This window comes from Anolis sagrei, chromosome 2, assembly GCF_037176765.1.
Source record: "Anolis sagrei isolate rAnoSag1 chromosome 2, rAnoSag1.mat, whole genome shotgun sequence".
Lineage (NCBI taxonomy): Eukaryota > Metazoa > Chordata > Lepidosauria > Squamata > Dactyloidae > Anolis > Anolis sagrei.
In genome coordinates, this window is record NC_090022.1 from 154,918,409 (window position 1) to 154,930,753 (window position 12,345).

At 38.5% G+C, this 12,345-nt stretch overlaps 1 protein-coding gene across 1 annotated transcript in view; it reads right to left on the reverse strand.

The window, feature by feature from the left end:
- DGKQ (diacylglycerol kinase theta) overlaps positions 1-12,345 on the reverse strand; it is a 98,669-nt gene that overhangs the window by 44,138 nt on the left and 42,186 nt on the right. The window contains exons 3-8 of the mRNA XM_060763721.2: positions 11,625-11,724; positions 9,893-9,975; positions 9,109-9,234; positions 6,945-7,098; positions 3,841-3,909; positions 139-239 (exon numbers count right to left, since the gene is read on the reverse strand). Of these exons, the coding sequence (XP_060619704.2) occupies positions 139-239; positions 3,841-3,909; positions 6,945-7,098; positions 9,109-9,234; positions 9,893-9,975; positions 11,625-11,724 (633 nt within the window). The remainder of the gene's footprint in view (positions 1-138; positions 240-3,840; positions 3,910-6,944; positions 7,099-9,108; positions 9,235-9,892; positions 9,976-11,624; positions 11,725-12,345) is intronic.

Consider the following 12,345-nt stretch of genomic DNA (forward strand, 5'->3'; position numbering starts at 1 on the left):
CATAAGTACTTAACGATCTGGAATATAACATTAATGGAACTACAATTAAACAAGTTGCCTCATATACATTAACAGTTAACATTTACCAGTACTTCATTTTTAGATACACAGAAGACAACAAATAACCGTCTTTCCTACCACAACTTCTTCATTTTTTGCAATCCTTGGAACTGTAATAAGCCGATACTGGTTGCGTTTTACTGCATCATTCCCATCATATATTTTTAATATCTGCTTGCCTAGAAGCAAAATTGCATTTTTAATTTCATACAGGAATCAAAGTGCTATACACATCCAAACTATTAAAACTTTTAAAGATGGAGTTGAACAGAATCTTAAATCTACAGCAGCAGTTCTCAAAGTGTGCTCCATGGAGCTCTTGGGGTTCAACAAAGCATACTGAGGGGTTCCGCGGTTCCTTCCCCCTGCCCCTCCAAGCTTTTCCTCCTCTTTCCTACTCTTCCCACTCCCCTACCTCCCTTGCTGCCAAAAGCCTTTTTCTCTAGACCTTTTTGCCTCCAAGAGCCTTTTTTCCTCACCTCCCTCAGCATCCAGATACTTTCCCCCTCACTTTCCTTTCTTCCAAAACCTTATCTCCCTCTCACCACTCAGGGGGTGCTTTAGTTGTGCTTTTTCTGCATGGCAGAAGGGGGTTGGACTGGATAGCACCTAGGGTTTCTGCTGTTGGCATTATATTATTATTATTATTATTATTATTATTACTACTACTACTACTACTACAATAACTAGATGGCCATCTGTTAGGGGTGCTTTGATTGTGTTTTTCCAGCAAGGCAGAAGGGGGTTGGAGTGGATGGCCTCTGTAGTCTTCCATTGAAATACTGTTAAGTTTATGTTGATTAAAAATGTTCTTTATTTTTCTTTCCTTTCCTTTTTGTTGCATTACAAGCAACATATGTCCAGTGTGCATAGGAATTTGTTCATTATTTTCCAATTTGTTCACACAAACACTCTCTATTGATCTGCCACTGGCCCTGCTGGCCTGTCAAATTTTAAAGCACAATGCGTCAAACAGTTTTTCCACATCTAATATATATATATATGTGTGTGTATGTGTCTATGTATGTATATACACATACATATATACACTATATATAATATATAATATAATATATAAGCATTTCTTAGGGCCTGATGAGAAACTTTTGCTTCATAAAGGGCTCCGCAGCTGAAAAAGTTTCAGAACCCCTGATCTACAGTATTTGATTCATCTGATGCAGCAATGTTATATTTAAGAATGTTTTTCAGTTTCCAAATACTGCATTTTATTTTTTGAAAAGGGTGGGGGGGGGGTGCCTTTGAGATGCAATTTATGACATCCCCCACTTCAATCTATAATCAGATCAAACTTTTTTTCCTTATGAAAAATGCTTGTAAGCAGATGTGTTCCATTGTTTGGATTTTGATACACTTGCATACACATAAAATTATATTGGAGATGGAACCCAAACCTAAACACAAACTGTATTGATGTTTCATATGTACCTTTTACCCCTAACTTGAATATAGCTAAAGCATTAAAACATTTTTTTAAATACCGACTTCTCTTCCTTGATTGGAATCAATAAACTATTTGTTATGGCCTACAAACTATAGGGTCAGATTAAGATTTGTGACTGCTTTAAGGATTGTCATGGTTTTGTCAATGGTTATAGGTGTGTTAAAAGTGTTTAGTGACTTTTTAGATGCATAGGACTAGAGACCAATGTGACAACTCTATTATTGGCAACAAAACTTATGAATATACATATTGAATGCCAGTTTTATCTGGCAGTTTATTTGCTTGAAAGGTGACAGTAGAAAAGTCTGCTGCCCAAGCTGTGGCTTAAAGAAAATGTTTGAGCATACTGTTAGCCAACCTTTCTACTTTAACTTGTACTTGGAATATCCTCTTATTTCATTAATGTTTCCCCTTTTGCTTCAATGTCTACTTTTCACCAGAGTATTCACAGGAACATTAATACACAGTCTGTTCATTGGCCAATGGCAGTGTATTCATACCCTGAGCATTTTAGGGTTTTAGTTGGCTCATTTTTTAGCTGAAAATCTGACAACTATTTTGGAACTGTTCTGCTAATAATGAACCAAAATTATTTAGGTATAATTTTAAAATCCAAAATAATCTAAAATTGTCCAGATAGGTGGGTAAGATGGTAACACCTTCGCTTTCTGCTGGTTCGATGTAGACAGACTTTGTATTATACACAAAATTGTTTTAAGATACACCCCTCATTTTCACTGAGATTGGCTAAGCCAGATTGTACAACTAAAACCAATAGCATATGGACCAGAAGAATTTATACAAAATGCATATAAATTATATACATTTATATAAAATACTGGAGCTGCTGGCAAGCCAACAACAGAAGCATTAACTCAAGCCTTAATATTAGGTTACTGAGATTCTAAACCAGTTCTAAGACTCAATTGTATGCATTAATTGAAGCCTTAATATTAGGTTACTAGGTGTCTAAACCAGTTTTAAGACTCAATTGTGTGTAAAGTTCTGTTACTTATCTTCTCCTTTTGAAACTCTCAGATTACATTCACACCAGGCCATTACAAAGGCATGGCTAAAAGGCTGTTTTGTTATAAAATGAGCAAATATTTGTAGGTAAACGGGCTGCATCAATAGCCCTTGTTTTCATCTTACCATTCATTATTGAGAGCAAGGTTTTGACAAAAAGACCAACCCTGTTTGCTAGAAAATCACACAGAACATTCAGATTTCACAAGCTTCTTGGGGAGGACTATTTTAAGCTGTTCCTCACCCTTGCAAAGAAGGCCAGTTACAGCCAAATCAAACTTCACAGGGAAGGGCTCTGACCATGACAATGGGTTCCTTTGTACACCATCCCAAAACTGGATCATTCTGTATCTGTCCAGTAGCAGAAATCAAGGGTCCTCTCATATCAACACATGTAGCAGAAACAATTATATTATTGAGTCAGGCACATGATTGTCATAGTAGAATGAGGCCCTGACAAGGTCAACATAAACATGAAAGCTGAAGCTCCCGCACCCCAGGAGTCTTCAACACCATTTCCGAAACCACCTCTGCTAGTTCAGAAATGGAGATTGCTCAGTAGCAGGGTGGACAGTATACTAACAGCATCCCTGTTCCGTCTCCATGGCTCAACACAGGGTTCAAACCTTCAAACTTGGTTTTGGAACAGATAGGCTTTCTTGTGAGAGGAACATAACCCTTATGGGTGACAGCAACTCCATCTCCTTTCCCCCTCCCCCCGCTTCCCTCCAACACAGCACCTAGTAGCTAGGACAAGCTGACACCACTAAGCTCATTCATCCAGGCCTCTACAAGACATACCAGATCAGCCTGTTTATTCACAACCAGGTTGTAGATTATGGTTTTTCTTCCACAGACTAAGCTAGTATACAACCACAGAAGGTAGGCTGAAAGGGCAACCTAGAGTGAGCTAAAACATGGGACAGATTTCAAACATCTTTCCTTTACCTAGTCTGTGCAGCCCCCAGGATCACATCTCCTGCTATCTGAGATTATGCCAAAAGGGGCACCCCCCCACACACATGTACACACAAAAACAAACATCAAAACACATTATTTTGTGCAACATGGACAAAGATTGCATTTTTATTTTGCATTGTTCTTAATACGTGGTCCTAAGTACCAAAAAGTAAGAAGCGATACAGAAAACACGCAAAATCTTTCAACTTACTATGTTTCCTCTCAATTCTTTGACATTGTCTACATTGCCTGATTAAGAAAAACAGCTCAAAATGGCCATAGCAATACAGTTGTATTGAAAAGTTTCCTTCTTTTAAGAAAACACTCCTTACTTGAGTCTGTTGACGTCTGTGATTCCTTCTGTGACAATTGTGTCGAATTGTCAACATCGTCATCATCATCTGTAAAAATAAAGTGTTTTTTAAATGTCTATGGCACAAAACAATTGATGGTTTAATGTAAGCATTGTATTGAAAGCAGCAATTTCCAAAACTCATATTTTAGCATATCCATAGTTTGAACTATTAGGGAAATGGGTAGGTACACTCAAGAGTCCACACTGCCTATAACCCAGTACAAAACAGATAATGTGAATTTATTCAGCTGTGTGGAAAGGGCCTCAAAGCAACTCACAATCAAAAACTGTCAATCATTGTCTCATCTGAGGAGGGCGGGCCTTCCTCCCTCCTTCCCTCCTCCAATGCCACTCCCGCCCTCAGGAATGCCGCTGTATGTTTATTATTTACTACACTGGGGATCCTTTGGGCACCCTGTGTCTTTCATTAGGTCCCTTCTACACAGCTGTATATGATCCACATTGAACTGGGTTATATGGCAGTCTGGACTCAGATAACCTGGTATAAAGCAGACATTATAGATGGTCTGCCTTGATGTTTTGGGTTACAGGGCTATAAGGAAGGGCCCTAAGTCTACTATGACATATAATCCATACAAAGCAGACATTGTGGATTATTTGCCTTGATATTCTGGGTTGAAGATGTCCTCATTCCTTGCATTCCTATGATTCCAATGGATATGCCATTTCAATTTCAGAGATTGCAATTCCCAATAGGTTTGGCGTTTGCAATCACCATCAACAAACATCTTTAGAATTGTGCGGTTTAGATCTAGACACAGATTGCTTCTCACTTGGACAATTATATGTTGCATGTTCTAGAGTCAGCAAACCAGACAATCTCTATATCTGCACAGACAATGGAATAACTAATAATATTGTATATCCACAAGCATGGTTAAATTATATATATTAGAAACCTATAACCCAAAACATCAAGGCAGACCATCTATAATGTCTGCTTTATACCAGGTCTTTCTCATTTCTTTCTTTTCCATTTATGCAGACTGGGCCATAGCAACACATGGCCCAGTCTGCTGCTACTGCTACTACTAGTAGTAGTAGTAATAATAATAATAATAATAATAATAATAATAATAATTGAATTCAAGAGAAATTTTAGCACCAACTTTAAGCAGAAGTTAAATAAACCAGAAGTCCTTATTCAACCATCATCTCTAAACCCAACAACACTATCAGTGCAATGTTAAATATTTTTTTTCAAAGCCTTATTTATTGCAGTGGAACCCACTATCTAAAAACTGTAAGACTGCAACATAGGCATAAGCAAAAAGCAACCAGCCTCTTTTATAATACACTACTGAACAGAGGATGCAAACAGCACCTGCACATTATATATAAAATCATCAATCATCTTAAGGACACCTGAGATTAAATTTTCACTTTAAATAACTCCTGGCACCACATAAGCGTCACCATCTTCAGAAGTGCTGACAACCACATTCAACAAAAAATCTGACAACACACCCTTGTTGTTGTTTATTCGTTCAGTTGCTTCCGAATCTTTGTGGCCTCATGGACCAGCCCACGGCAGAACTCCCTGTCAGCCATCCCCAGCTCCTTCAAAGTCAAGCCAGTCACTTCAAGGATACCATCCATCCATCTTGTTCTTGGTTTTTCATTTCATTTCCCCTAGCATCATTATTTTCTCCAAGCTTTCCTGTCTTCTCATTATGTGGCCAAAGTACTTCATCTTTGTTTCTAATATCCTTCCGTCCAGTGAGCAGCTGGGCATTATTTCCTGGAGTATGGACTGGTTTGATCTTCTTGTGGTCCAAGGCACTCTCAGAATTTTCCTCCAACACCACAGTTCAAAAGCATCCATCTTCTTTCACTCGGCCTTCCTTATGGTCCAGCACTCACATCCATAGGTTACTACACAGGTTACTACTGATACATAGTTTATATCTCCTTAGAGCTCAGTAAACTCCAAGACCAATGAACAGCTGCATTTTAAAAGTGCCTTAATAAAACTGTGATTATATCTGTTGTAAAGGACTTAAATGTTTAAGGCAGCAATGATCAAGAGCAGAATCCTTTTACTCCATCCTTCTACTTCCAGTCATGACCAAACAGATCCCTACAGAAGTTTACATGAAGGAGACGATGAAGGTGGTCACTTCTTTTCTTTTGTTCTCAATGCTGCCTCTTACAATGAGAGATTCCATTTAGAAATAATTAGCCAATGAGAGATCCTTGTATGTGGCTAACATGTGAAGACAAGCATATCCTCACATTGAAGGTACAAGACATATATGCACTTGAAAATTAGAATGGAGAAAGTACATATATACGTAGGTGTACTCTAGGTGGCAGTAAAATATTTTTCTTGCAATTCAACTGTCTTTTTAGAACAGTCCAGCCGATAGAACGGAAAAAAAGGGGATTTTTGCCCAAGGCTGAAGTCTTTCTGTGTTATATTATGCAGTTTGATTAAAAAGTTGTTTATCTTACCTGAATGTTTGTCAATAGTCCAAAGATTTTTCCTGTGCAAAGATTAGAACTTTTGCTTGTACTTAATCGAAATCAAAGTGCAATGACGTAAATATAGAGAAAAATACACACTAAAGGACTACAATCTTTCCTGTTCCATTGCTACAAAGTTCCCAGTTGCATATAAAAGCAAGCAATTTTCCTTCTCTACTGCAAAAGAGATCAATCGTCATGAGTTAACGGTGTAAACCCGTTCAAGGAAAAATTATCTACCTTTTGCAAATGTTGAACATTTATCTAAAATGATGCTATTAACTTTCTGTACCTGTCCCCTACAGCAATCACATTTTCAGAATGCAGAAAGTGTCTTGACAATTCAAATCTGACAGAGCTTCTCAGATCTTTTTTTATGGCTACAGAATCTTTTGCAGAGTTAGCCCAGTTGTCAGAAAATCACTCATTGCCAGAATTGAATGTCAGAAGTATGTGGAAGCTGAATGAGACCATTGGAGTCTGTGTTCCATATCCTGCACTTTTAGACAACAACACATTTACCCCTTTAATAGAAATAAAAAGAAAAGTCAACTAAACAGCTAATTATACAAGTTCATACATTTTGAATTTTACCTGTTTCTGTTTGTAAGCTTTCTGATATCCGAAAACAGTGCATTTTACTGAAATTGCGAGAAAATAAGCGCACGCAGTTTGGAGGAAGAATCATGCTTCTTAGTCTTCCAAATGTACATTCTGGAGGTACAATCCCATAGCAAGCAGCATGAGCCTATGGAAAACAAAGAATCAAGTTCTTCTAAAGTCACGTCTAATTAACAAAGGTTAATTCAAGACAGCAACTAATCACCCAATATATTTCAGAATTGTATACATCTACAACAGGTATGGTAATCTTGCAGGCTTCTAAGATATCTCTTGACTGCAACTCCAAGCAGTCCCAACAGTCTATTTAGGGAGTGCTGATAGTTGTAGACCTACAACATCTGGAAAGCTACATTATTCCAACATCTGATCTATGTTCATGTTTTATAGCTTGTGAAAGTCCATACCAACAGTAGCAAAGTCCATACCAACAGTAGCAAAGACAGCTGTGAGGAAAATTAGGAAGTATTTCCTCCTCAGGAAAGAAATTTATTACATATACACTTATGAATATTTCATAATTATTTTGCACCCCTTAATTTCTACAAAATAGCACCACATAGATTCCCCCAAATTCAGAATTTCTGTAGAAACTCAGAGAAGCCCACACAAACCTGACAGTTCAGTGCACAGAAAATGTAAAAACAAAAACAAAAACCCACAGTGATCAGTGAGTCACATTATAATTAATGCAAAAGCAATTCCAAGATGGAGGAGTAGTTATTTTTAAAGACAACTAAAGAATTTCTAATTCATGTATAAAATAAGACATTTTCTGTTATAGTCATCCCTTCACTTTCGCAAGAATAAGGGGCGCAGGACTCCTGAGAAAGTAGAAGTATTAATACCCCTAATTTCCCTCCCACTGTATATAATAAACATACACAAAATCCTCACAATCAACAGAGGATTAGCCATAATCTTCACTGCTGCCTTATACCATTTTAATAGGAACTATGATAACACCAGTGCCCATCTTGAACTGTCTTCTGTTACATCAGGTTTAGTCGGTAGATAAACCTTTGGTCTCTGGGAGGAAATCAAACCAGTGTGCTGGCTGGGTACAGCTATATGTGTGTTCCCTCATTCACTCTGGTAGGAAAGGGATGGGAAGAAGGGCAAGTAGTTGGTGCACACGTATCTGGGCTGGACAGATGGAAGGGCAGTATCTCAGCACATCGGAGCTTAACATGAGGTGAGATTTATAAGTCCCTATAAAGCCCAGAGTTGCCAAAGCCACCACTGTAAGAGCAGCTGCCACAGTCACTTCCCTTGCTCTCCTAGTGCCACCAGCCCACTCACTCAAGTCCCTTGGCTCTCTCCTCTTTCCCTTCCACTGTCCTGCTTCCTGCATAAGCCTGCACATCCACATGCCACCAGCAAATGTGGAAAGATAACTGTATAAAGGAGTTAAGGGTTTTTTTGTCATGTCAGGAGTGACTCCTGGTGTGAGAGAATTGGCCGTCTGCAAGGACATTTCCCAGGGAACGCCTGGATGATTTTTAAAATGTTTTTATCATCCTTGTGGGAGGCTTCTCTCATGTCCCCACATGAGGAGCTGGAGCTGATAGAGGGAGCTCATCCGCCTCTCCCCGGATTCGAACCTGCGACCTGTCGGTCTTCAGTCCTGCCGGCACAGGGGTTTAACCCACTGCGCCACCAGAGACTCCAGGAGTTAAGTGCACTAGCTGGACTAAACAACTAGTCTACTACCTATACCGTACTTGAGACATTCCAGTTAACCACTTTTTAGAAGCTGCAAACTGGTTTTCCTTCCAATTTTCAAAAAAGTACATATAAATATAACCAAAAGGAAACATTTTATCTATTGTTTATTTTAGGTAAATAAACAGAGCTAAGTAACAAAACATAACCCCTTCATGCACAGGGTCAACTCCTAGCCACCTCCATCCAGTTAAGTCATCTTATTTTGTTAAACAGCTAAATATATTCCATTAGTTAAAAAAGGACATGATCTGATATAATCAAGACTAAACACCATGCTACAAATGTATTTCAATATTTTGTTGTGTACCTAAGGATATACAGCTATCTTTTTTATACATCATCTTGAGGATCTTGATAAGGACCTTAAACTAAGAGTGTAAAGTTTGGAAATTACAACATTTGTACATACCAGGACACCACACCATTCACATCTCATACCCGACAGCATCTCCGAAGAGCCACATGTTTTCTTGCAGACTTTGCAACGTGCACCTGAAGGAAGATTTCCCTCTCTCCAGTGATGATGGTATGTATCCTGTCAAACAGCATAAATAAATCAATTCCTTCAAAAATGCACTCCCAGGTTGAACATCACATATTGGTGAATATAAATATATATCCTGTGTGTGTAAAAAATTTTAAAATGTTAGCAGCGTTGAATGTGCTAAGCCTTAGAACACAGGAGAAGCCCAGGGATATCCCTAAGCCATCCCAGAATGGTTTGGGTGGAGGATTCTCCCACAAGTTCTGGCTTATCATCTCCAGTTGCAAAATGTCTATCCACTACTGAATAGGCAAGTGGGATGCGGAATAATGAGCTCAACCTGTGCTTTCACAGATGGTGTTTTCAAACCCAGTACTTGGCTGAGCTCCTTTTCCCCAAGAGGAAAAAGGCAGAGTGAAATCAAAGACATCACCTCCCACTATGGAAATCCAGCAAACCTCCTGGAAGTACAGTAAAGAGTGCTTGCACCTTCCCTTACATGGGGATAGGGTAAAAGACCAAACCCAATCAAAGCTCCAGCTGGAATCATGGCAGCTCCCTCTTCAGTCTATGAGCACCAATGAAATCCAACCCACAGATGACTGAGGAATTAGGAACCCACTTTAACATCTCAGCTTCAGAAGGAAACATTCTAATGCATCTTAATGAATTCACCCCACATCCTTTAACCAAAATGCATTGTACTCACATGATCCTGATGATCTTGGTGGCACTGACGGCAGTCACTGCAAGCAAATGGAGCACAATCTGTATGTACATGGAGCTCACACACTGGAAGTAAAATAAAAAGGAGGATTCACTTCACTTGTTTTGCATGGGGCTTTACCTCTATGTATCTTATTTCATGCTTATCTCTGAGAAGGTCTTGAGATATATATATATATATATATATATATATATATATATATAGTATCATATAGTACAGTCATCCTCCACATTTGTGGTTTTAACTTTTGCAGATATGATTAATCATGTATTTGATTTAAAATGTTCACTCTATAATTTTCCAGCTTCTCTAGTGTGACTCTATGGTCAAATTGCTCCAGTCAAATTAGAGCACTCCTTCTTAAACTGTGGGTCCCATCCCAAATCCTTTAGCTCAATGTTGGGCTCATGAAAAATGGCAACAGTAAATGATTTCTGAATGCCACCCAATTACACAAATTGGTTAGCAACAACATGCAGTGTTTATGGTGGACCCTGAAGAAAGTGCTTCAAATGTACTTCATAAAGAGAAAAATCAGTCTTTTAGCAGGCCTTGCAAATACTGGATTATTTTCAGTAAATGTTTGATTTTTATATCTATTAAAGTCACATAAAAAATTCTTGGTCATAAAGTTAGAAAAGATTAAGAAATCCTGAGTTATAGGACCTAGTCATTTTGAGAGAGAACACCTATTTAAGAATCTCTTGGTCCTTCAATATAATTCTGTGTTCAGCTAAGCAGAAGTTGACCATAATGGTTGTGCTAGAAGACTTAAGAGATTTCTGGAGAGGTAAAAATAATATTACTTTATTTGTAGTTCTTTACTTTCACTGAGGCACTGTTCCTCAAACCCAACAGATGTGAAAGGATGATCGTTATACATTTATATTATAGCATTCAAAACCTAGATTCAGGTGTAGATCTGGAGGAACGCAAATTACAGCCAAACAAGATTTGATACCATTCACACAACTAATGACCAAATACATTGTTTTTGAACGGTATTAGACCAGTGGTTCTCAACCTGTGGGTCCCCAGGTGTTTTGACCTACAACTCCCAGAAACCCCAGCCAGTTTACCAGCTGTTAGGATTTCTAGGAGTTGAAGGCCAAAACATCTTGGGGACCCACAGGTTGAGAATCATTGTATTAGACACAATAGAGACCTCCTTCCTTGACAGTTTTCTTAACCAGATCGAATGCCCCTGTCTCTATTTACAGTTCTTAAAAAGTCACCAGTTCCTAATTGCATGTGTGGCATCCAAGCTTAATTTTGTCCATAGTTGCAGAGAATATGCCTTGCAACAGAAGATAACAGTTCGAGATTCTCAGAGAAACACTTCTGGGAAAGATTTTGGGAAGCCACTATTAGCCAAGAACTTTAGATGTTTTAAAATAATGGCGAGGCTCAGAATAAGTCATATCTATGTGAAACTGCATTAGAATTTTATCTTGAAAGTAACCTCTGAAATCACAGAAACCCACAAATAACAACCACTTGATCAAGAAACTCTGATAATGTTGGGGGAATAAGACATATAATTTCTCCAAGAGACTTCCTTTTACCTCACAGCACACCTTCTTCTGTCAATAAAATATCTTCACATGATACTAGAATTGTCCTCCAAAATCACACCAGCATCAGTGTGACACCCAGTTAAAATCAGAGTTAAGTTATATGGATAGAAATACAACCAATTACCACTCTGCCTTACCTTCACAGCGATATGCCAGGGATTCCAATGGCTTCCTACACACAGCACAGAATTTTCTCTTATAATGTCCTGGAGGTCCTAAGCAATGTGCAACTGGGACCTGCACATAGTTAGAAAATGGTTTCACTGTATGTTAAATTCTGAAAATCTACAGGTGCAGTATACATTTAATTAGGAAAATTTAAAAATAAACTTCTCTCATTCTCTTTTAATTATCCACATGAAGCAAACAAATACAAAGCTGAAGCATATGAATATCTCAGATGTACAACTTCCCCCAACAAATCAGATGGTGCAGTTGAGTGCCCATTCTTCAAAATAATTTGAGCTTTCTTAGCTTCCAAGATCTGATAGGTTCTGGCACTTTTAAGGTTAGATCACATCTCTTCCCTTTCTTCCTTCCTATCACATTTCCCTTATCAGTAACCATGGCTTCAGGGAAGTAGGAGGGGTGACTAAGGAAAATACTAGTCACAGTGATCTGCTGGAGGCCACAGTGGGCAAAGGCTGGTCCACGGACTCCATGCAGCCCTCAGGACTGTTTTTGTGGTCTCAGGGTTGCAACATGCCATTTGTAACCTCATAATCAATTTGTAGAGATATAGCGGTATTTCCTTCACTATTTGTTCCTCCGCCAGGCCAGGAGAGGCATCTTAAACAAATCCTTTTTAAAATGCATCTTCCCAAGTGACATAATATATGACAAATATGCTCCCATATC